Source organism: Notolepis coatsorum (assembly GCF_963971535.1).
Source record: "Notolepis coatsorum genome assembly, chromosome: 4".
NCBI lineage: Eukaryota > Metazoa > Chordata > Actinopteri > Aulopiformes > Paralepididae > Notolepis > Notolepis coatsorum.
The window spans coordinates 182,863,233-182,889,606 of NC_140168.1; the positions used below are offsets into that span (position 1 = coordinate 182,863,233).

The following is a 26,374-nucleotide window of genomic DNA, read 5'->3' on the forward strand; positions in this document are numbered from 1 at the left end:
AGAGGAGGACAAGGTGAGGGGGTGAGGGGGGGGAGGGGGGGGGGAGTACCTGAGCTCCCTCAAGGTGGCCCAGTACATGGTCCGAGAGGAGGACAAGGTGAGGGGGGGAGGGGGGGAGGGGGGGGGGGGGAGTACCTGAGCTCCTTCAAGGTGGCCCAGTACATGGTCCGAGAGGAGGACAAGGTGAGGGGGTGAGGGGGGGGAGGGAGGGAGGGGGGGGGGGGTGGGGGGGGGAGTACCTGAGCTCCTTCAAGGTGGCCCAGTACATGGTCAGAGAGGAGGACAAGGTGAGGGGGGGAGGGGGGGGGGGGGAGTACCTGAGCTCCTTCAAGGTGGCCCAGTACATGGTCAGAGAGGAGGACAAGGTGAGGGGGTGAGGGGGGGAGGGAGGGGGGGGAGGAGTACCTGAGCTCCTTCGAGGTGGCCCAGTACATGGTCAGAGAGGAGGACAAGGTGAGGGGGTGAGGGGGGGAGGGAGTACCTGAGCTCCTTCGAGGTGGCCCAGTACATGGTCAGAGAGGAGGACAAGGTGAGGGGGTGAGGGGGGGAGGGAGGGGGGAGGAGTACCTGAGCTCCTTCGAGGTGGCCCAGTACATGGTCAGAGAGGAGGACAAGGTGAGGGGGTGAGGGGGGGAGGGAGGGGGGGAGGAGTACCTGAGCTCCTTCGAGGTGGCCCAGTACATGGTCAGAGAGGAGGACAAGGTGAGGGGGTGAGGGGGGGAGGGAGGGGGGGAGGAGTACCTGAGCTCCTTCGAGGTGGCCCAGTACATGGTCAGAGAGGAGGACAAGGTGAGGGGGTGAGGGGGGGAGGGAGGGGGGGAGGAGTACCTGAGCTCCTTCGGGGTGGCCCAGTACATGGTCCGAGAGGAGGACAAGGTGAGGGGGTGAGGGGGGTGAGGGGGGGGAGGGAGGGGGGGGGGGGGTGGGAGGAGTACCTGAGCTCCTTCGAGGTGGCCTAGTTCCCTAGTACATGGTCCAAGAGGAGGACAAGGTGAGGGGGGGAGGGATGGAGGGAGGTGGGAGGGAGAGAGAGAGTGGGATGAAGGGAGAGAGGGATGGAGGGAAGAAAGACAGGGCTGAGGGAGAGAGGGTGTGGGAGGGAGGGAGGGAGGGAGGGAGAGAGAGTGGGATGGAGGGAGAAAGAGTGGGATGGAGGGAGGGAGAGAGGGAGGAGAGAGTGGGAATTTTTTTTCATTGTACTGTACTTGTGCTGTACAATGACAATACATTTGAATCGAATCTAATCGAATCTTTAAACATTCACCTAGTTAGTCCCTTCGAAGACTCTAAACCTCACATTACACATCCCCCAAACTAAAACTCCCTGACCATGGAAATCGTAATGTTTCAGTCAAACACATGAACCCTTAGGGGAGGCTGGGTGGCGCAGCGGACATTGCGCTCGTCACCAATGCAAGAGACACCGGGTTCGACTCCAGCTGTCTGCATTGCCTCCGGCTTGGGTCGGCCGTCATACTAACTCAATTGGCAGAGTCAGCGGGTGGGAAGTCGATGGATGGTAATCTGGATGTTGTGGACAGCGACTCCTACAGGTCGGTTGGGGGACGCCTGCACAGCAGAGACAGGAAATGGCGGGGGTAGTGTGTGAGCCTCCCACACGTTACACCTCGCCGATGAGGGTTCGCGCTGGCAGGTGAAAAGATGTGACAAGCGGCCTCCACATATATCGGAGGGGACCATCATGTAACCATCGGGTCCATCATTGCACCCACAACATCAACTGACACAAGCAGTGCAATTTCACAACCCGACTTCAACTCTCTGACTATCCTGATAAAAGATCAGATACAAGTAGGGAAGGATCAGATGGTAGCTTTCAAATTACACATTGATGAATTCAAAGCACACGTCGATGCTAAATTCGAAGAGGTTATGAAAGCAGCCGCTGCACAGGCCGGGCGAATCACGGCAGTGGAGAATACGGTGATAGAAATTACACAGATGGTCCAAGTGAACGAGAAGAACGCCAACGGACGCCAATGGATTAACACAGTTATCGAAGGAGATAAAACAGGTGGAAGAAGAGTGTCGGAAGAAAATACAAGAAGTCGAAGAGAAAGCAATGGAGAGGCAGCTCGAGACCCAACGTTACTACAGGCGAAATAATATCCGCATTGTGGGACTGGATGAATCAGTCAATTGCACAGACGTCAGCTTTCCAACAGTGTTAGTAGATATTTTAGGTAATAACATCCTTCCCACAGCGCCGACAGTGGACCAATGTTACAGAGTCGGTACACGAGGCCAAAGAGTTAACGGTCCGAGAGTTATCATTGTCACCCCGCGCAAGACGGTAACAAGAGACGCCATCATTAGAGGAGCGTGCAATCAAAGGGGGAAACTGAAATATGGTGAAAATTCAATATCCATCTACGAAGATCTATGCAAGGAGGCCATCGCTCAGCGTTTCCCCTACAAGGATGTGATGCAGAGAATGTTTAAGAGTGGTCTCAGGCCAATCCTTAACTACCCGGCACTTTTATCGATCTTGGGAAAAGACGGTATTAGGCAGGGAATACGCACGCCTAAAGCCGCCGAAGATTACATGAAAGATTACATGAAGCAACATGGATCCGGTCCCCCCGGGCAGGGCGAAACACTGGCTCAGAACAGATAAGCCTATTCATCTCTCTCTTTCTCTTTGTATTTTAGTAATTTTATTAGAATGACTTTACCACGGCTCAACAAAAGTAACAGATGATATGCACGCTGACAACAATAAGGCACAAGATGTTTAATATGGCTTGTAAGGCATTATATTTACAGTCTTCTGGTCTTTGCGGAGACAATAATCCAACATTAACATTATGAGCATTCTGGAACATTCTGGGCTCCTCTCTCGACTGCTCAGGGACACAAAGGAATATTCCGGAAAATACTAGTAGGTCATGACCCCTGGGTGGAACATAACAGCAGTGTTTACATATTTACCAGGGTATTCCACAACCTTCTAGAATATAATGCACCCCTTCAACGAAGGCCTGTAAATTTTACATTAACATCCAGTGTGAATAAGCATATGATCTAAGGACTGAAGTTTAATTAATTAGGCTTTAATAAGACTTAAAAAAAAAATAAAAAAAAGGGACATTAGCCACATCTAAATGTATAAGCACGACAAGGTTATTCTAATATTTTAAATAATTACTCCACTGATTTAGAGATTTGCACAATGTAGCTCTAAAAGTCTCTGTTTTTCTCTTTTTTCTCTTTACTCAATTTTATTTTATCTGTTTTTCTCTGACGAGTTTTATTTTAGTTCTCACTCCTTTTTTATTTTTTTTATCTTTCATTGTTATTTTTTTTTTTCATTTTAAGGTATTCGTGTTTATCTCCATTATTTTCCTTTTTTCTGATGTTTCCTACATAAGTTAGTAGAAGGTTCAAATGAATATATTAATGAAGGTATATTTTTCATTTTTCACACTATTGTTAGTACATTAATGGGAAGGCGCAAGACCAAAAGCGACATTCTATTGAATTAGAATGAAAGTTTCAGATCCTATGGCTATTAGCATAGGAAGAGTAGGATTACAAAGCTCAATTTGGGTAATCCGGTGGCCTAAGGGAGGGAGTCATACGTGTAGGATGTGTCTATGGGACACAATCCTGTACGACTCTCGGTGGGAGGGGGGGAAAGGGGATTTTTATTTGTATATATGTATGTTTTTAAGCTCGGCTCTCAACGGGACCTCACTAGTTGGATGTATATCTATTGTTGCCTCGCACTCCAGAAGCATTACCAACAACTACACAACAACATGTATAGATTATGGCTAGTTTGAATATAATGATCTGGAACACTGGGGGAATAAATAACCAACTCAAACGCAAAAGCGTGCTCACACTGATGAAAAAAGAACAGGTGGACGTTGCTCTGCTAAGCGAAACGCACATTCTAGAGAAAGACATAGATACGTTAGCGGACAACACATATCATAATATTAGTCACTCTTCTTTTGGTACGAGAACTCGGGGTGTAGCCATAGTCGTTAGACGGAAGTTGAATATTGAATTAAAGGGAGTATGGTCTGATGTAGATGGTCGGATAACTATAGCTAAGATTGTACACAAGAACAGGAAAATAGCGTTGGTGGGTTTCTTCACTACACTAACCAAAGCAATGTTAGACCTTCCCGATTACTCATTTATAATAGGTGCTGATTTTAATGCCATTTGGAATCCAAGGATGGACAAATCTTACCTCGCCTTTTCCAGCAAACAAAAGAATTCATCTAATGCATTAAAGGATTGGTCGAGGATTACAGGTGTAAATGACTTATGGCGATCACTTAATCCCACGACCCGAAAGTACTCTTGTCGATCTGCGAGACATAACACATTATCCAGAATAGATTATGTCTTTGCATCCCGAGACTATTTGATAACTATGAAGTGGAAATGATACCCAATGCACTGACAATCAGATCACTGTTATTTACTCCTAAAAGGAACATTTGGTATACTATCTTCCCGAGCCCCAAGATGGCGATTTAACTCGATGCTGCTTAATAACAAGGAATTCATTACACAACTCAAAGAAGCTCTTACAGTATTCCTACGGGAGAATGCAAACTCGGTGCAAGACCCCAGAATAATATGGATGTCGGTAAAGGGAATGATCAAGGATTTCACTGATAGCTTTTCCTCCAAAATGCGCAAGAATCGATGCACAAAACTGGCTGAACTGGAAACGCTTTACTCAACGTTATTTAATTCTTTACAATACAACAACTCAACTCGACTAGAAAATCAAGTTAAGGTACTAAAAAAAGAGATCAATGCCATATACAGACAACAATCGGAAATACAAATACGTAGCACAAGACAACAGCAGTACTCCCAAGGTTCTAAACCTAGTCACCTATTAGCCATGCGATTAAGAATTAATGCAAAATTTGCAGATATAACTACCATTAGAGCACAACAAGTACTTGAAACAGACCCTGAAAAAATAAACGATACATTCAAAGAATTCTACTCCAACTTATATAAATCAGAAACGACCTTCGATCAAAACAAAATGGACACATATCTTAATCAAATTATTCTCCCTAAACTTTCAGAGGATGACGCTAAACAGTTAGAAACACCGATCACACTAGAGGAACTCAAGAAGGCCATATCCGAAATGCAAAGTGGTAAGGCTCCTGGAAGAGACTGTATCCCACCAGAAATGTACCTCTCTTGTTGGGACATAATTGGACCCTTATTACTAAATATGATCTTATACTCAGTCAAGGAGGGGAACTTCCATAAGAACGACAATATTGCACTCATAACAGTCCTTCTCAAAAAAGACAAAGACCCCACCGAGTGCGGTAGTTACAGACCCTTAAGCCTCCTCGGAACCGATATCAAGCTGTACTCTAAGGTATTAGCCATCAGATTACAAAAGCATATGACGTCTTTAGTTCATCCGGACCAAACTGGCTTCATAAGAGGCCGCCTGATCACTGATAACATAAGACGAATACTGCACGTACTAGATTCCGACAAGGACGACACCATACCTAAGGCGATGCTGTCCCTGGATGCAATGAAAGTGCATCTGTACATCTGTACCTGTCTTGTGTTGTGCGATTGGGGTCGGTTACAAACCATAACATATAATGACCTCCGGAATCTTTCCGGTATCACGCTCAGCTAGACAGGGTTGCCCTCTTAGTCCCGGACTATTCGATCTATCATTAGAACCTTTAGCACAATATATAAGACAATCCCAATCCATAGAACCAATTGTAATCAAGGGCACACAACATAAAATTAGTTTATATGCGGACAACGTAATACTGTTCATGCAAAACCCCAACACCACACTGCCTCATCTGCTCAAGTTGATTGAGAACTTTGGAGATTTATCAGGATTCAAGATAAATTGGCCGAAGTCGGCTTTCCTTCCACTTAACGCCCCTGCAAAAAAAGATATAACCCTCCCAGAAGAGTTACATATGGTAAAACATTTTAGATGTTTGGGAGTGGAAATATTCCCCACCATAAGACAAACGGTGAAGCACAATTACACAAAAATCCAAAACAAAATCAAAGACGACCTTGATAGGTGGGCAAAACTTAAAAACTCAGTACAGGCACGGATATCAATAGTTAAGATGGACGTACTACCTAGAATCAACTTCTTCAGCTCAATGCTACCGTTACCCCCTCCAGAGGGTTACTGGAAAAAATTACACTCCTCCACATACAAATTTATTTGGAATAACAAACCACCACGTATAAAAAGATCCACCGCACAGAGAAATAAAGCAGACGGTGGCATGGCATTTGCAGATTTTTTCCACTATTTTAAGGCGTACACATTAAGACCATTGACAACATGGTTTGATCCCCAAGCATTAGTATCCTGGAGAAAATTAGAAGAAAACATAGTAGCCCCACATAGACTGAAGGACATAGCATACACTAAACTATCAATCAAGCATTGCGAACGGAAATTTGGCCCCATAATTACTCATGCGATCCGGATATGGCGTGAAACACAAAAAAAATATCCTAACCCACATAAATGGCACAATCATACTCCCTTATTCAATAACAATGCACTCTTGATTGGAAAACGACCTATAAGTCAAGTCAAGTCAGGAGTTTTAATTGTCACGGCATACAAGTATACAATGAAATGCGGGTGGTCTTGCCCGCGACGATGTGCAATACAGTGGTACAACATATAATAGAATCCAATAAAAAAAAAACATTGTGCAATAAACAGGTAACAGGTAACATGGTGTGACATCTCGGTATCTGTACATAGTATTTACAGAGCATATAGGACATGCTAGGTAGCTTTAGTAGTGCAATACACTGTTCCTGTTGTTATACTAATTTAAAGTGGCCTTTCCTCTTGGCCATAAGTGTGCGTGTGTGCGGCGTGAGTGTGTGCCCGCTCGTGTTAAAGTGGCTGCTAGTGTGTGAGCGTGCACAGCGTGCGTGTCGTGTGTGTGCTTGTGTGTGCTTGTGTGTGGATAGTTCAGTGTTCTGTGGCACTCAATGTTCATTGTTCAAGGCTCTGATGGCCTGGGGGAAGAAGCTGAGCCTAAGCCTCTCCGTCCTAGTAGCTGGGGTTCGCAGGCGTCTGCCTGACCTCAGCAGCTGGAACAGGCTGTTATTGGGGTGGTGGGGGTCTTTCATTATTCTGCAGGCTCTGGATTTGCACCTCTTGTTGTATAGAACCTGCAGGGGAGGTAGCGCAATACCCGTGGTACGCTCGGCTGAGCGCACCACTCTCTGTAGGGCCTTCTTGTCCTGTGCCGTGCTGTTTCCATACCAGGCAGTGATGTTTCCGGTCAAGATGCTCTCTACAGCTCCTGAGTAGAAGGACTGGAGTATCTTCCCCGATACTCTGAACTTCCTTATAAGATTCCCTATATGGGAAAAGCAAGGCATACACTCATTAGGGGATGTTTTTAACAAACAGGGTTTCTGTAGTTATGAAGAAATACGGAAAAAATGTAATCTCACCAAGTCCACACATCTTTTTTACATACAGTTATTGTTATGTTTGAAGACTCAGGGTGTTCCATTAACGAAACCAATTGAACACCACAGATACCACAAATTCTTCTATGAAAGAGAGACATCAATAGGTTTTGTTTCAGATTTTTATCATCAATTACTAACGTCCTCATATGAAACCCTCCACCTAGACTCCGTCTGGAGGAGGGATATACCAGACCTGGAAAGTGATTTTGATTGGCAAGAAGCCTGGGCAAATGTTCGACTCACATCAAGGAACCCGGACCATCAACAAATCAATCTTAACTATATTCACAGGACATACTTGACTCCTATAAGACTGAAAAAAATGGGTCTTATACAAGACTCCAAATGCTCCTTATGTACAAATGGGGACGAGGGGACATTTATGCACATGTACTGGGACTGCCCACCAGTTAAGATATTCTGGAAAGAGGTGACCCAGCAATTATCAAATCTCTTAACTTGGAATATACCTGTACACCCCTCTGTATTACTGCTGAATGACGTTTTTGAGTGTGCAGTACATCCACAGCTAAAGAGATTGGTTTTATCGGGTATCACAGTGGCTAAAAAGCTGATAGCATCACAATGGTTCCAACCGGAAAAAATGTGCCGAAAGGTCTGGATTATTACATATCTCGATGTGATCTATCAAGAAATATCTACAGCAAGAATTTTGGGTCTCAATGAATCCAAAATGACATTGTGGTTAGAAATGGTGGAGAAAATAAAAGCTAGCATATAATGGTAATGTCTGGTTAGGAGCGAGGGAAAATGGATGGATTATCCAATGGGGGGTCCGGGAGGGGGGGGTACGAGCTGGAGCATATGTGTGTAGGTTTTTAGATAACAGGTATTAAGGGTATTTCACAACACAGACTGGAATGTGTTCCGCGACACAGATAACATTAATGCCTACACGGAGACAGTGCTGGACTATGTTTGTACTAGGGTGAAAGAAACAATCCCCACTACCAAAATGAAAGTTTACCCAAATCAAAAACCCTGGGTAGACAAATCCGTCCGTGAAGCTCTGAGAGAGCGCACCAAAGCATACAACGACGGCCTAGAGGCAGGCAACATGAATGACCACAAGGTGGCGCGATACAACGTAAGGAGGACTGTGTCAGAGGCCAAACGACGCTACAGGGATAAAATTGAACTCCAGTTTGAACAAGCTGACTCTAGAGCTATGTGGCAGGGGCTCAAAACGATGACAGACTACAAAGGCGCCTCCCTCAAACTGAACAGTGACATCTCCTTAGCAAATGACCTCAATACCTTCTATGCGAGGTTTGATGCTGGTAATAACAACACCAGCTCACAAGCCTCGGCAATGGGGGGGGGGGGGGTCGGCTGCTGATGGAGGCGCAGTGTTCAGGGTAACAGAGCATGAGGTGAGGCGGACCTTTAAAAAAGTGAATATCAGGAAGGCAGCAGGTCCAGACGGCATCCCCGGCCGCGTCCTAAAAGTCTGTGCCGACCAACTGGCCCCAGTATTCACTGACATATTTAACCTGTCCTTAGAACAGGCTGTCATCCCCACCTGCCTGAAGAAGTCCACTATTATCCCTGTACCCAAAAAATCCAAGCCTGCTTGCCTCAACGACTACCGCCCTGTAGCTCTCACCTCCATAGCCATGAAGTGCTTCGAGAAGCTAGTAAAGGGCTACATCTGCTCCTCCCTCCCAATCAACATGGACCCCCTGCAATTTGCATACCGCCCCAACAGGTCCACGGAGGACGCCATATCCCATGTGCTGCACACAGCAGCATCACACCTGGACAAGAGGCAGGGGAACTATGTGAGAATGCTATTCATCGACTACAGCTCGGCATTCAATACCATAGTCCCCTCCATACTCATAGCCAAGCTCAGGGACCTGGGCTTGGGCTATGACCTCTGCCAGTGGGTCTTGGACTTCCTGACTGGCAGACCCCAGGTGGTGAGAGCAGGCAACTGCATCTCCTCATCCATCACCCTCAACATAGGGGCCCCCCAGGGCTGTGTTCTGAGTCCCCTCCTCTACTCCCTGTACACACACGACTGTGTGGCTCAGCGGAGTAGCAATACAATCGTCAAATTTGCTGACGACACAGTGGTGGTGGGCCTGATCTCTGCCAACGACGAGAGGGCCTACCTGGAAGAGGTCAAGGTCCTGGCGGGATGGTGCCAGGAAAACAGCCTCTCCCTGAACGTCAGCAAAACAAAGGAGATGATTGTGGACTTCAGGAGGTCGGGGGTCAAGGACTACAGCCCCCTCAGCATCGACGGGGCACCGGTTGAGAGAGTCAACAGCTTCAAGTACCTCGGAGCCTACATATCCGAGGACTTGACATGGACCACACACATTAACAGTGTGGTGAAGAAGGCACGACAACGCCTCTACTTCCTCAGGCGCCTAAGGAAGTTCCAAGTCAGCCAGAAGATCCTTAAGAACTTCTACTCATGTACAATAGAGAGCATCTTGACCGGCAACATCACCTCCTGGTTTGGGAATAGCACTGCAAAAGACCGAAGCAGACTACAAAGAGTGACACGTGCAGCCGAACGCACAATTGGAGGGGGGCTCCCCACCCTCCAGAACATTTACTACAAGCGTTGCAAGGGCAAGGCTAAGAGAATCATTAAAGACTCCAGTCACCCGAACAACTGCCTCTTTGAACTGCTGCGGTCAGGCAAGCGATACCGGAGTCTCAAGGCGAGCACAGAAAGACTCAGAAGTAGCTTCTATCCCCAGGCCATCAGGCTGCTAAACGAACAATGAATGAACACTACACAACAACAACCACCAAACGCACATAGCACACACATCCACACGCACACACTCACTTTAAACAAACACACTGTAGCACCCACTCCACACACTTTATAGCACACACCCACTTTAAACAAACACACTGTAGCACCCACTCCCCACACTTTATATTTATGGATGAAGGATTGCACTACAACTCGTACACCTTACTGTAAATTGTACCTAAAATTGTACCTCATCCCATTTCTGCTTTGCACTAGATAGTACTGTACATTAGTACACTGCATAGTATTGTGTATTGTATATTATATGGTAACTCAGAACATTGTACATATGTCTATACCGAACACTGTGACCTCATTCTCTTCTTCTAAATTCATGCTATATTATGTTATTATGTTATTTGATACTATCTTGTCTAGCACAGTCTCTGGAGCGTAACAGTAAGAAGCATTTTGTATGAAAGTATTCTGTACTTCTGTATGACAACTATTAAAGAACTTGAACTTGATAAGACAATTAACTAAAATGTGATTTCATTGGATGTGCACTGTCAACTAATGCTTGTATATCTTACCGTGTGTTGTCATGTTTGTTTATGTGTTTGTTTAAAAAATAATAAAAAAATAAAATACAAAAAAAATTATCGGAGGGGACACGTGATGCAAGGCTTCTATCCTCCCTACAACCGACCAGTGGGGGGCATATGCGAGCAACGTTCAAGACAGGGGAGGGGAGAATTGGCACGGCTAAATTGGGATGGGAGAGAAAATAGAAAAAGAAGAGAAAAAGTGGATAAAAAAAAAAAAGAAACATGAACCCCTCCCGCCCGCCGTGTACAGCGCGTTCTGAAAGGCGCTCCTCTGTCTCCTCAGGTGGAGGAGGTGGAGCGGGAGGTCATTAAGCAGGAGGAGAACGTGGACCCAGACTACTGGGAGAAGCTGCTCCGCCACCACTACGAGCAGCAGCAGGAGGACCTGGCCAGCAGGCTGGGCAAAGGGAAGCGGAACCGCAAGCCTGTCAACTACAACGACGCCGCCCAGGAAGACCAAGGTACTGTGAGCGACCGGGGGCCTGGGTCTGGGGCAGGGCCGGGCAGAGACCTTTAGAGGGGCAGGTGTATCAAAATGTTAGAACACCAACTACAGCGTGACGTAACCAGCCACACTATAGCATTAGCAACCGATATTCAGAGAGTGTAACACGGAATCTTACAGCAAACTGCATCATACTATATGATTATGCCTTAGAATAGTTTGGGATTTATCAAAATGTATTATAGATTTCTATTGGCTAATGGGCCTGTCATTCCAAGAGGGGGGGGGGCGACACGTCACGCAACATAACAGAAAACCATGCACCTCAGACAGACAGGCATTCAAATATTAATTTTTATTTATAATATTATTAAAATGATTCTTGATGAGGATGGGCATTGCTCTTTACAAAAAAAATAATAATAATAATAAAAAAAAGAATTATTAAAAAAAAAGTGCAAAAAAGGCCACTTTGGTCATCAAGGGGCACATGGGCAAGTGCACGTGCCTAGTCTGGGGTTTCTGAACCCGGTCTGTGTTATAGACTTTTAAAGCTGGTCTATATACGATTGTGAAAATCCACAGCTTCCCTCCATTCAGCCCTCCCTCTGAGTGAAGTAGGGAAGCCCCTCCCACAGCTCATAAGCCCCGCCTCTCCCTTCAGCCCTCCCTCTGAGTGAAGCAGTGAAGCCCCTCCCACAGCTCATAAGCCCCGCCTCTCCCTTCAGCCCTCCCTCTGAGTGAAGCAGTGAAGCCCCTCCCACATCTCATAAGCCCCGCCTCTCCCATCAGCCCTCCCTCTGAGTGAAGCAGTGAAGCCCCTCCCACAGCTCATAAGCCCCGCCTCTCCCTTCAGCCCTCCCTCTGAGTGAAGCAGTGAAGCCCCTCCCACAGCTCATAAGCCCCGCCTCTCCCTTCAGCCCTCCCTCTGAGTGAAGCAGTGAAGCCCCTCCCACAGCTCATAAGCCCCACCTCTCCCTTCAGCCCTCCCTCTGAATGAAGCAGTGAAGCCCCTCCCACAGCTCATAAGCCCCGCCTCTCCCTTCAGCCCTCCCTCTTTGTGAAGCAGGGAAGCCCCTCCCACAGCTCATAAGCCCCGCCTTTCCCTTCAGCCCTCCCTCTGAGTGAAGTAGGGAGGCCCCTCCCACAGCTCATAAGCCCCGCCTCTCCCTTCAGCCCTCCCTCTGAGTGAAGCAGTGAAGCCCCTCCCACAGCTCATAAGCCCCACCTCTCCCTTCAGCCCTCCCTCTGAATGAAGCAGTGAAGCCCCTCCCACAGGTCATAAGCCCCGCCTCTCCATTCAGCCCTCCCTCTGAGTGAAGTAGGGAAGCCCCTCCCACAGCTCATAAACCCCGCCTCTCCCTTCAGCCCTCCCTCTGAGTGAAGCAGGGAAGCCCCTCCCACAGCTCATAAGCCCCGCCTCTCCCTTCAGCCCTCCCTCTGAGTGAAGTAGGGAAGCCCCTCCCACAGCTCATAAGCCCCGCCTTTCCCTTCAGCCCTCCCTCTGAGTGAAGCAGTGAAGCCCCTCCCACAGCTCATAAGCCCCGCCTCTCCCTTCAGCCCTCCCTCTTTGTGAAGCAGGGAAGCCCCTCCCACAGCTCATAAGCCCCGCCTCCCTTAGCCCTCCCTCTGAGTGAAGCAGTGAAGCCCCTCCCACAGCTCATAAGCCCCGCCTTTCCCTTCAGCCCTCCCTCTGAGTGAAGCAGTGAAGCCCCTCCCACAGCTCATAAGCCCCACCTCTCCCTTCAGCCCTCCCTCTGAGTGAAGCAGTGAAGCCCCTCCCACAGCTCATAAGCCCTTCCCTTCAGCCCTCCCTCTGAGTGAAGCAGTGAAGCCCCTCCCACAGCTCATAAGCCCCGCCTTTCCCTTAGCCCTCCCTCTGAGTGAAGCAGTGAAGCCCCTCCCACAGCTCATAAGCCCCGCCTTTCCCTTCAGCCCTCCCTCTGAGTGAAGCAGTGAAGCCCCTCCCACAGCTCATAAGCCCCGCCTCTCCCTTCAGCCCTCCCTCTTTGTGAAGCAGGGAAGCCCCTCCCACAGCTCATAAGCCCCGCCTCTCCCTTCAGCCCTCCCTCTGAGTGAAGCAGTGAAGCCCCTCCCACAGCTCATAAGCCCCACCTCTCCCTTCAGCCCTCCCTCTGAATGAAGCAGTGAAGCCCCTCCCACAGGTCATAAGCCCCGCCTCTCCATTCAGCCCTCCCTCTGAGTGAAGTAGGGAAGCCCCTCCCACAGCTCATAAACCCCGCCTCTCCCTTCAGCCCTCCCTCTGAGTGAAGCAGTGAAGCCCCTCCCACAGCTCATAAGCCCCGCCTCTCCCTTCAGCCCTCCCTCTGAGTGAAGCAGTGAAGCCCCTCCCACAGCTCATAAGCCCCGCCTTTCCCTTCAGCCCTCCCTCTGAGTGAAGCAGTGAAGCCCCTCCCACAGCTCATAAGCCCCGCCTCTCCCTTCAGCCCTCCCTCTGAGTGAAGCAGTGAAGCCCCTCCCACAGCTCATGAGCCTGCCTTTCCCTTCAGCCCTCCCTCTGAGTGAAGCAGTGAAGCCCCTCCCACAGCTCATAAGCCCCGCCTCTCCCTTAGCCCTCCCTCTGAGTGAAGCAGTGAAGCCCCTCCCACAGCTCATAAGCCCCGCCTTTCCCTTCAGCCCTCCCTCTGAGTGAAGCAGTGAAGCCCCTCCCACAGCTCATAAGCCCCACCTCTCCCTTCAGCCCTCCCTCTTTGTGAAGCAGGGAAGCCCCTCCCACAGCTCATAAGCCCCGCCTCTCCCTTCAGCCCTCCCTCTGAGTGAAGCAGTGAAGCCCCTCCCACAGCTCATAAGCCCCACCTCTCCCTTCAGCCCTCCCTCTGAGTGAAGCAGTGAAGCCCCTCCCACAGCTAATAAGCCCCACCTCTCCCTTCAGCCCTCCCTCTGAATGAAGCAGTGAAGCCCCTCCCACAGGTCATAAGCCCCGCCTCTCCATTCAGCCCTCCCTCTGAGTGAAGTAGGGAAGCCCCTCCCACAGCTCATAAACCCTGCCTCTCCCTTCAGCCCTCCCTCTGAGTGAAGCAGTGAAGCCCCTCCCACAGCTCATAAGCCCCGCCTCTCCCTTCAGCCCTCCCTCTGAGTGAAGCAGTGAAGCCCCTCCCACAGCTCATAAGCCCCACCTCTCCCTTCAGCCCTCCCTCTGACTGAAGCAGTGAAGCCCCTCCCACAGCTCATAAGCCCCGCCTCTCCCTTCAGCCCTCCCTCTGAGTGAAGCAGTGAAGCCCCTCCCTAAGCGTTGTACACTAAAGGAAAATAACATCCCCCTCCCCGGGACAAAACAAACAAAGTAATATTACCTGTCCAAGAGAAACTCTGCGATCGTCGCATCCAGGGAACAAAATAAGTACCAGCCAACCGCCAATGGCTGGTAAAAAATCTGCCTGGCTGGTAGTTTTTTAAATCTACCAGCCAAATGGCTGGTAAGTCAAAAAGTTAAGTTTGTTCCCTGAGAGCAGAGCTACTCAGCAGTGCGCCTATTTTGCGAGCCGAAATAAGTCTGTGGTTTTTTCTTCTTCTCACAACGGGTCAAATGCATCCAACATGCATTGCATCGTCGCCATTCCTTTATGCCCACATCGCCCGAAATGAACGTTATGTTAGCGTAAGCTAACAAGCTAATCTTGATCAGCGGCAGAGCCATAGAGAACAGCAGACAGTGTGGACTGGGGAAATGGAAATGGGGGGGGGGGGGGGCACTCTCCCTTTCTCTGTGTGTGTGTGTGCGTGCGTTTGGAAAGACGATGAAGTCACTAGTCAGGACTCAGGAGAGGAGTATATTGTAGTAAACTGAGGATTACTGAGGATGCACAGATAATGTTGATATTCAAATATAAAAAGGTTTCGAGAGGAGTGGAAGTTTGAAGACAGACTAGACTACAATATGATGCGGGGTGGTGAGTTGAAACAGTGTGTGTGTCCCCGACCCCACTTCTATGTTTCAATAAATTATTTGCATTTAAAACTATTAACGCTGACTCATTCCTTCAGTCCACTCAAAATTATGCTAATATTCCTTATGTTGTTTATGATATTAATTGAAAATAGCATATGAGAGTATTATATAGTAATAATAACACATGGCGATATACTAAAAAGCTATTTTTTATTTTTGGCTGGTAAAAAATCTGCCTGGCTGGTAGTTTTTAAAATCTACCAGCCAAATGGCTGGTAAGTCAAAAAGTTAAGTTTGTTCCCTGGTCGCATCACTTTTCAGGTACCCCTTTAGCTGCGTCAGTTGACCCCATCGCTGAGAAGCTGAGCCGATGTTCACTCTGGTCTTATTAGCCCTGTCGCTTCTTTTGCAGTGGAAGCTGCTGGAGGTGGAGCTTGAAGGTTGTCTGCCATAATAAAAAAATATTATAATAATCAACTTTTCTAATTTCTAATCTAACGGTAGACCGGGAGTTCCAACTAGCTAGCAGCTGCAGCATTAGCTATATGGCTAGTCTTCCACTGCCCTGATTGGCTGGCAGCGTGCACGCACCAGTGGATGTAGTTAGACAGCCAGGTAGCTCGGCCAATCATTGCATTCAGTCCAAATAAAATGATTGGTAAAGGTTATTTTAGGATCAGAGGAACAATGGATTTTTTTGGATTCCTTCTTGATTTCTCTTATATTACAGTGGGCTGTCAGGATGGTACTAGCATTTAAACAAATATAACAAAAAGTGTTGTTGGGTACAATCGTATCGTAACCAGCTTTAAGCTAATGTCTAGTTTTCCCCCCAAAAAGAAGGTTAGTGACTGGTCATTATTGACTTGGACGCATTATTTTTACAATTAAGAATCTATATCAAGCTACTATCAGGATAACTGAATGTCTTCATATCCCAAGTAAACAGATTATTTGGAATATCACGATGGAAACAGAATGAACAGGATCGTGTTCCTCGTGTCTTGGCTAATATAGGCACGTTTTCAGCGGCAATCATATCCAGGCCCTCCGAGTTGGCATAGGAGTTCATCTTGGCCGTTGTTAGCGACGACTGGGACTACTCGAACATCCTGAATAATAATTCAAATATTAATGTGCATGACAACCCTAAGATGCTGTCGGGAGGCTGAGCCAAGGGACAACGTTATGTTTCTTTCTCATTTTGTCTTATCTTGCAATGATGATGGAAAAAACAGCCATGTATCCTTGATAGTTCAACTGTATATTGATAGTGGTGGAAAGTAACTAAGTATTTTTTTTACTCAAGTACTGTACTTATGTATAATTTTGGAGTATTTACATTTTTGGGAACTTTATACTTTTACTCCACTACATTTATCTGAACCCAGCAGTGACTAGTTACTTTGAAGAAAAATATTTTGCATAGAAAACATGGCAAGAATTGATGAAGATTATATACTTTCACATTTAAAGCCCTGCCAACTTCGGAGTTGCTGAACGTAATCAGAGCAGCATAACTGGACCACATACCACTTTAACATAACCTTTAATCAGAGCAGCATAACTGGACCACATACCACTTTAACGTAACCTTTAATCAGAGCAGCATAACTGGACCACATACCACTTTAACACCACCTTTAATCAGAGCAGCATAACTGGACCACATACCACTTTAACATAACCTTTAATCAGAGCAGCATAACTGGACCACATACCACTTTAACATCACCTTTAATCAGAGCAGAATAACTGGACCACATACCACTTTAACATAACCTTTAATCAGAGCAGCATAACTGGACCACATACCACTTTAACATTTAGAGGTCAATAGTTCGAGGATTGAACGCTCCCAAGCACTGGAATACACAAACATCACGTAGAACGCATATACTTTAACTTTCGATACTTCGATAACTTTCGATACTTTCGATACAATATCAAACACTTTTCTACTTTTACTCAAGTAGGATTTTGAACAGAGGACTTTTACTTTTACCAGAGTACTATTCGGTCTCGATATTTCTACTTTTACTTAAAGAAACACGCCAACATTTAGCTTACCGTCTTCTCCAGAGAGAGACAAGAAGATAGATACCAGTTTCCTCTCTGTGCGTTCAGTAGAAATCTATCTGGCTGCATGTTAGCCTAGCTTAGCACAATGAATGGAAGCGGACATGGCCGGTTAGCCTTCGGGAGAGGTGTTAGTTGGACAAAACCTAGGCCATGTCCGCTTCCATTCATTGTGCTAAGCTAGGCTAACGTGCAGCCAGATAGCTTTCTACTGAACGCACAGAGACGAAACTGGTATCTATCTTCTTGTCTCTCTCTGGAGAAGACGGTAAGCTAATTTCCCAAAATGTTGGCGTGTTCTTTTAAGTAAAGGAACCGTTTACTTCTTCCACCACTGCTGTCTGAGAGCTACTGCTATTAGCATGTGGAAGTGAATGGGCCTTTAGCCTATTGACATGCCACCCCGACATGTGCTGTTTCAGAGTGGCATGCTGATGTTTCAGATAACCAGTCCGAGTACTCTGTGGGCTCCGAGGAGGAGGACGAGGACTTTGACGAGAGGCCGGAAGGTAAGGAGAAACCCCCCCCCCCCGAGGAGAGAGCAGAGCCCCCCCAGCTCTCAGAGCAATGGAATGCTGTCTCCGTAGCTCCCATTCCCCACGAGCGAGCCTGTGTTGCATTATCATCCGAAATGGATTCATTTACTTCTCTGGCACGGATCGATCTCGGTTCGCAGATTGTTCCAAAAATATGCAAATGTCGATCACCCCTTCTTGTGCCGCAGGTAATCGAAAGCAAATGCTTCGGGCGGTTAACTTGAAAGGATTTCGATAGCATCAGTTAAGAGTATAATGCACACAATAGATTTGAAGGGGATGACAGATTGCTGTTTATTTGTTTGCACTGATTCTAAGTGGCTCAAGATTCGAGTTTGCAAAATGCGGCTTATCAAAGAGGTTACTGTAGAATGTAGTGTCAAGACTGTTGTTATTGACTAGTCCCCTCTACTACCACCTCCTGTTGCTCCCTTGGTGGCACACTATTTTTGTTGCTATCAATCCCTTTGCCTCCTTCCCCTCGTCTGTGCAGGTCGAAGACAGTCACGTCGCCAAATGAGGAATGAGAAGGATAAACCACTGCCCCCCCTACTGGCCAGAGTGGGAGGCAACCTCGAGGTCTGGTCATCTCTATTAGAGCTGGTTGTGTTTTTTTCTCTCAGGCCTTTGTATTGTGATATTGTTAGATTTATGGCTGCTGTATGAGAGGCCTGTTTTTGATGTGCGCTTGGTTTTAATGTGAGCTCTTGCACTTGGTCCATTTTGTAACAACTTGGATTGGAGTGATAGTGTTGGAATGGTGTCAACTCACTATTACTATTACTATTACTACTACTACTACTACTACTACTACTACTACTACTACTACTACTACTACTACTACTACTATTACTACTACTACTACTACTACTACTACTACTACTACTACTACTACTACTACTACTACCATTAGTACTACTACTTCTACTACTACTACTACTACTACTACTACTACTACTACCATTAGTACTACTACTACTACTACTACTACTACTACTACTACTACTACTACTACTATTACTACTACTACTACTACTACTACTGTTACAAAGGGTCAGATTAAACCGAATATATATATTTATTGCTTGAGATCCCATGTATAATATTTGTATATCGTTTGATATCCCTTGTATATTCTTTGTACATATACACGGAATATCCCTTTACCTGGTACAGGCCAGACCATAATATTCGTTCTCCTATTGGACAGCGACCCCCTAGGCGCCACGGCCATACCCCCAATGTCTAGTTCAAAGTCACCGCTAAGACATGTCTCAACATGCCCAGGCTTGCGCAGTAATACGAGACAGAACTGAGGTTGGCACTAGATTATTCACCTTACGTATAAATACGTTGCAGGTGGATACAGCAGTTAGTTACCCTCAAACGAGTTAACCCAACAAGTTGAAGCCTTCATCACGAGTCAACGACCAAGTGAAGTGAGCAACCTTGCATCTAAATAGAGCACTTAGAACCGCGTGCGAATAGGATAGTAAAAGTGTCAGAGCTTAGTGAAATAACGTCAAGTTCGACCTAGTTAATGTGAAGTACCGTGCACAGGAGAATCTACACCGGTGAATGCAGAGCCTTTTCCGGCTGGATTATTGCTTTGGTACTGTGGCTGCTGGAGCAGAGAACCGTCTACCCCACTGCTGTGGGACCTACCCGTGAGGAGCATCACTCGAGCCCGTCTCTAGGAAGAGGCTCGCTGGCTTTCACCTATGCTGTCGCGCATACTTGGATTATAGCTGCTGCTTTCGTCTGCTGATCGAGGGGAGTATATGTACCGCCTCCCGTAGCTGGAGCTTATTGATTCCTCGTTGATCCAGACTTTTGCATTCGAACATTCCTCTCCCCTGCTGGCTTACAACCGGAGGGAACCCCCCCCTAGTATCTCCAGCTGACCTACGAGTGTACCTTATATAATTCTTATGCTACAGGTGGTATTAATTATCCCCTTCGTAATATGCTCATGGACTTACGCTCTTGACCTATTCATGCACATTCTTCGCCTTACAAGCGCAACTCTCATTCTTAATAAATGTAAGATAATCTTGATGCTCTTCTAATAAATATTATAAACAGTACTTTCTTGTTAAGCCGTGTTATTGTGTGGGTATTCATCACATATACCTGTGTACTGTATGGCCAGTAGTAATGTACATAACTCAGTAGTGGTTTAATGATACCATACTTATTCAATACAGTCAGGGAATTGTACCCCTCAGTTACAATTGGTCCTTCGAGCCGGAGGGTAATTAGCGTAATATTAATATAATATTAATATTGACATGGCCAGCGGTGAACACTCCACAAACGGCTCTCCTAAGCTAGAACGCCCGCAGCGCAGACGGCAGCCACCTCCTTACCTAGAGCAGTGGTTCCCAAAGTCGGGGTCGCGACCCAAAGGTGGGCCGCGAGCAGCCACGGGTGGGCCGCGAGATGATTTAAAAAAAAAAAAAATAAATAAAAAAATATATTTTTTTTATTTTTTATTTTTATTTTTTTTATTTTTTTATTTTAATTTTTTTTGTCAGGCCACTGAACTTAGAAGCAGGCCAGGACAGTGTTTCTAGTTGTATTCTAAAATTCTATTCTATTGTATTCTAAAATGTGACTATATGGTTTTATATTAACTTAATAAATAAACAAAAACGAAAAATCTACTTATTTCAACGAACATTTCAAACTAAATAACAGATTATGCACATAAAACGCTGAAAACAACCGAAGCAACAATAGTATTTTAATGAGGCTATTATTATTATCATTATTATTTTGCAACAAGTTAGCCCTCTCATAAATAGCACATATAAATGAATAACTAACTTGAACTAACTTAATAGGATTGAAGTGATATTTGGCTTAAAAAATCGGTCGCATGACAAAAAAAAAAAAAGCCAGACGATGTGCATTGGGCCGCGGCTCTCTGACGCCTTATTTTCTGGGCCCCGGCCTGAAAAGTTTGGGAACCCCTGACCTAGAGGACTACGCCGCCAGTCTACTACCTAGCTTTATACAGACGTTAACTGCGGATAAAATAAATAAAGCGGATAGTCAAAGCATGTCAAACCCTACCGACCAGGCGACCCTGCCAGTAGAGACCCTAGTGGGTTCTAACGTAACTGACCAAGCTCACAGGGGGGACCAGGAGGGACATGACAGGACTATACCCCCAGACAACGTCAACGGGACGGTCCCCGGAGAGCTCCAGGATAAAGAAAGCGCTCCAGGGACAGAACCCGACCCACTACCAGAAGAGAAGCGCGCCCAGGAGACGGACCTCGAGGCGCGCCCAGAGAACAGATCTCCAACGAGCACTGCCAGAAGCCGATCACCTCCATCGGTGTCTTCCCCCAGCGAAGCGGACAAGATGCTGGCGCAGGCATTCATCGCCACCCTGGCAGCCTCCACCGAACGCGATCGACTTCAGGGTGAACGCGATCGACTCCAAGCGCAACAGACGAGCGAGCGCGAACAAGCTGCAGACCAACGAGAGCGCTTTCATGCGCAACTCCAAGCGCAAGCCCTCAGTGAGCGCGAACACGCTGCAACCGAGCGAGAGCGCTTCCAGGCGCAACAAAGGAGTGAAGACGACCGCATAAGACTGGAGACCAGACGCCTTCAGACGGAAGAGAACATTGAAAGAGGCCGCGCCGATGTGCAGCACGCCGCCGCCAATGCACAGCGCGACGCCGCCAATGCCCACCGCGAAGCACAGCGCGACGCCGCCCATGCCCAGCGCGAAGCAGAGCGCGACCGGCTGCAGGCGCAGATGGTAGAACAATTGATCGCCATGGCGACACCCCCTCTCTCCGCACGGAGCTCCCGGAGATCATCACGACAAGGGTCTAGGGCACATTCCCCTACCCGACCAAGCGACCCGGGACCCTGCCAACAGGAGAATCCTGTCCACGTCTCCGAACCCCCTCCCCGGCCGGTCCATACGAGACCCAGCAACCGGGAAGAACCGGCCTACGTCGCCGAGAGACTGACTAGAAGACTCCAGGACCTAGCAGAGGAAGAGGAAGAGGAAGAGGAGGAATGTCAAGCCGACCAGCAGCAACGTACTCTGGACCAGGAGGCCCAGTACAGCCCCGACCAGCAGCAACGTACTCTGGACCAGGAGGCCCAGTACAGCGCAGACGTCAGCCCCGAGTCACTGCGTTACAGACCCCCGACTCAACTCAAGGGTGAGTTTGACGCACCGTCAGCACCGAGGAACAGCACCTGGGTACCCGGCCCCTGGTACCCACCAAGTACCAGCCCACGACGACACGTACGGGGAGACTCGCCCAGGAGGCCTCTCCCCCAACGCTCACCGATGTGCCAGCCATCCATGGCATCGTACCTTGGCACACCGACGTTCCCGGATTTTACACGCGAGGACAGAGCACAGTACACGGAGCTACGGATGTGCTTAGAGACTATGATGTCCGACGTCCCCGATGAGACGTACAAATATGCTATCCTCCTCAAGCACCTGAAGGTGCCCAGAGCGCATAATATAGCGCTGGCATATTCCAACTCAAGTACCCCATACACCGCGGCTCTAGTAGCCCTCGACCAGCGCTATGGACGCATATGGGACTACGTGATACAGGAAATAAGAGATATCGACCGCCTCCCCCCAGCAAGTGACAACAGAGCATTGGATGACCTCTCTATCAAGGTACAGTCCCTGGTAGGGATGCTGGGGTCCCAAAAGGAAAAAGGGATATACGAACTGTACGCTAACTCTAATGTAGAAAGAATATTAGAGAAGCTCCCTCCCGCCCGACAAGAGCGTTTTCGGCGGCAGCGAGACCACCGCGACCCCAACGGCCCAGAGGCATCCCTTCTAGACTTATCTGACTTCCTCGCGAGAGAAGTCAGCAGCCTACGACTGGACACGTTCGTGTGGAGTGGACCAAGCCCAAGACCAGGACCTCGGGGATCAAATGATAACCGCCGGTCGGTGACCGTTATGCACCAAGCCGAATCAGTACCGCAGCACAAGAACCACAACAACCCCTCGACGAAAGAGGAGTGGAAGATTGAATGCCAGTACTGCGAAGGGGAACATCGGCTGTATCAATGCGACCCTTTCAAGAAGCTGACCACGGACGAGGTGAGTCAGTGGATCAAAGACCACCGCCGCTGCTTCCGCTGCGCGCGCAGCCATATGGCAGCTGAGTGCCGTTTGAAGAAGAAGTGCAGCAGGTGCGGTGGCGCCCACTTGGAGGTCCTGCATGACATCAACAGGCGTCCGCCAGGACAACAAAGTGGGCCCGTCACGGTAATGTACCAGGCCGAGGCGGTGGCACCAGTACCGAAGAGCCACCAGACCGCCCCCTGCTGTACCTACTGCGACGGCGGACACTGGCTGGCGCAGTGCGCCGAATATAAGACACTGAACCCCGTCCAAGTTGACCAGTGGCGTGAGGCGGCCCAGGCGGGCGCCGCTTACCGCGCAGCACTGTGCGGGGCCCACCAGAAGATCCAAGGCAACCGACCAACAGGAGTGCTCCATATAGACCAGCATAGCGGGACCCCCCGAGTGCTCATCAAAGTGGTCAGAGTGCTCCTGAGCTACGAGGACAAGGTCCTGGACACTTACGCCGTCCTAGACGATGGGTCTGAAAAGACTCTCCTCCTCGCTTCCGCCGCAGCCCAGTTGGGCCTGCGGGGTGCCAAAGGAACAATGACCATACGTACCATCAGAAGAGACCAGAAGACCATAAAGGGTGAAAATGTCTCCTTCAAGATAGCAGCGGTGGACCAGCCCGAGAAGCAGTATAGTATTACCAACGTCTTCACCAGCCCCGACATAGGCCTGTCACAGTACACCTACCCCATCCCACAGCTGATGGCGAAGTACGTGCACCTACGCAGACTACCTATACCGCTTATCGACGGCGCCACACCGACCCTGCTCATCGGCTCCGACCACGCGGACCTCATTCTCCCAATTGAGGCGGCCCACATCGGACCCAAAGGATGCCCAGTCGCGGTTCAGACCCGACTGGGGTGGACGCTCCAGGGCCCCCTCTATGGACTTGACAGTCCACCCACGCCTACACGCTGCCTGCACACAAAGGTGAGCGACACCGGCCACTCTCTCGTACAGCCCGTTGAGAGGCTATTGACACTAGGCGAGAAGCCTGTGAGAGAACCGTGGGCACAAGAGGGAGTTCCGAACTCCACCCCCCTCAGCTGCGCTACAGACGTAGCTGACCTCGAACCCAGCACCCCAAGCGACTCCTTGATGGGGCGGCCGGAACCAGCCCCTCCTCAGACGGGGTACAGAGCAAACAAGAGAAACAGACGGAGGAGGTGGAGGCACAGCCAAGCACAGATCAAAGCAGTCTCAGGCCCGCTTCCTCCTAACCCCCCTACCATCCCTTCCAGCCCGTCAGAAGCGGGTCAAGGACGGGGACAACTTAAAAGTGGACACAGTCGTCATGACCATAGACCAGTCACTACCCCGAGCTGTGTGGCCGGCCGGCCGCGTAAGCAAAGTGATCACTGGTGCCGACGGAAAGGTCAGAGCGGCAGAAGTGCTCGTCCAGGGACGGACATACACCCGACCCGTGGCGAGGCTGATAGAGTTGCCAAGGCTCCCCGACTCTCTTAATGACGACCATGACCCACTGACTTTGTGAATTGCCCTACTCCTCACAACGGACATTGAGTAGTGGACAAGACGGTTAATCTGTATCTGCTTATCTAATTAGGTGCGGACTAATTAGGAGGCGGCTGTTACAAAGGGTCAGATTAAAGCGAATATATATATTTATTGCTTGAGATCCCATGTATAATATTTGTATATCGTTTGATATCCCTTGTATATTCTTTGTACATATACACGGAATATCCCTTTACCTGGTACAGGCCAGACCATAATATTCGTTCTCCTATTGGACAGCGACCCCCTAGGCGCCACGGCCATACCCCCAATGTCTAGTTCAAAGTCACCGCTAAGACATGTCTCAACATGCCCAGGCTTGCGCAGTAATACGAGACAGAACTGAGGTTGGCACTAGATTATTCACCTTACGTATAAATACGTTGCAGGTGGATACAGCAGTTAGTTACCCTCAAACGAGTTAACCCAACAAGTTGAAGCCTTCATCACGAGTCAACGACCAAGTGAAGTGAGCAACCTTGCATCTAAATAGAGCACTTAGAACCGCGTGCGAATAGGATAGTAAAAGTGTCAGAGCTTAGTGAAATAACGTCAAGTTCGACCTAGTTAATGTGAAGTACCGTGCACAGGAGAATCTACACCGGTGAATGCAGAGCCTTTTCCGGCTGGATTATTGCTTTGGTACTGTGGCTGCTGGAGCAGAGAACCGTCTACCCCACTGTTGTGGGACCTACCCGTGAGGAGCATCACTCGAGCCCGTCTCTAGGAAGAGGCTGGCTGGCTTTCACCTATGCTGTCGCGCATACTTGGATTATAGCTGCTGCTTTCGTCTGCCGATCGAGGGGAGTATATGTACCGCCTCCCGTAGCTGGAGCTTATTGATTCCTCGTTGATCCAGACTTTTGCATTCGAACATTCCTCTCCCCTGCTGGCTTACAACCGGAGGGAACCCCCCCCCTAGTATCTCCAGCTGACCTACGAGTGTACCTTATATAATTCTTATGCTACAGCAGGGCAGTACAGTGCGATATATATGTTGCACGTGCGACACTGACGTCAGTCTGTGCGATAAAAGGATTGACTTCAATAGCACTGGTGCGATGGCCCGCGATGGCTTGGTACTTGTAGTCTTGTGCGATTAAATACAATGTCCCTTCTGCGTAAAACTCCATATATCAAACACCAAATCCCATAATCCCTAGCGAACAATATCCCCGCGAGTTGCGAGCAGTGACTCATATCCGCTCGGCTCAGCTCACAACACAGCAGGTGACTGCAGGACTCGTCTCAGCAGCGTTTGGAACGCGGACATTGAAACAGAGCTAGTAGATAGTGTTGTCGCGACCCAAAACAAATCCCTGCTGTTTTATTCGGCAACGGGTCAAATGCATATAACATGCTTTGCAATCCTCGCGTCATAAAGTCCGAAATGAACGTTACGTTAGCATGAGCTAACAACAAGCTGTTCATAGCCATATTTATATAGAGAGAACAGCAGACGGGCAGAGTGAGGAGGAGGGCAGACATTCTCCCTTCTCTGTGTGTGTGTGTGCGTTTGGAAAGATCACATGAAGTCAGACGAGTATATTATATTGATAGTAAATGTACTGAGGGTGGACAGATAATGTTGATATTTAAACATAAAAAATACAATACAAAATAAATGTATTCATGATCATGCAACATAAAACGGTTGCGTGTTGCGAGTTCCAAAACATTTAACTTAAAGTTTAAAGCTCAATATATCAAAACGTGGCACTTTACAGTGAACAGGAGGTCTATGTGTATTAAAAACAATATTGTTTTTCCTTTAAAAGTCTGGAAGAGGTCAAAAAATAAAAATGTCAAATGATATTTCCGTTGCCTTTTTTGAGTTGATCTAAATGTTACTGATTGTGTTAAATGGGCTT

The 26,374-nt window shown here is 48.1% G+C and overlaps 1 protein-coding gene across 1 annotated transcript in view; it reads left to right on the plus strand.

Moving 5' to 3' along the window:
- chd3 (chromodomain helicase DNA binding protein 3) overlaps nt 1–26,374 on the plus strand; it is a gene marked incomplete at its 3' end in the record, with an annotated part of 171,320 nt that overhangs the window by 99,669 nt on the left and 45,277 nt on the right. The window contains 3 exon segments of the mRNA XM_084313205.1: nt 11,150–11,327; nt 17,723–17,809; nt 18,330–18,415. Coding sequence (XP_084169331.1) covers nt 11,150–11,327; nt 17,723–17,809; nt 18,330–18,415 — 351 coding nt within the window.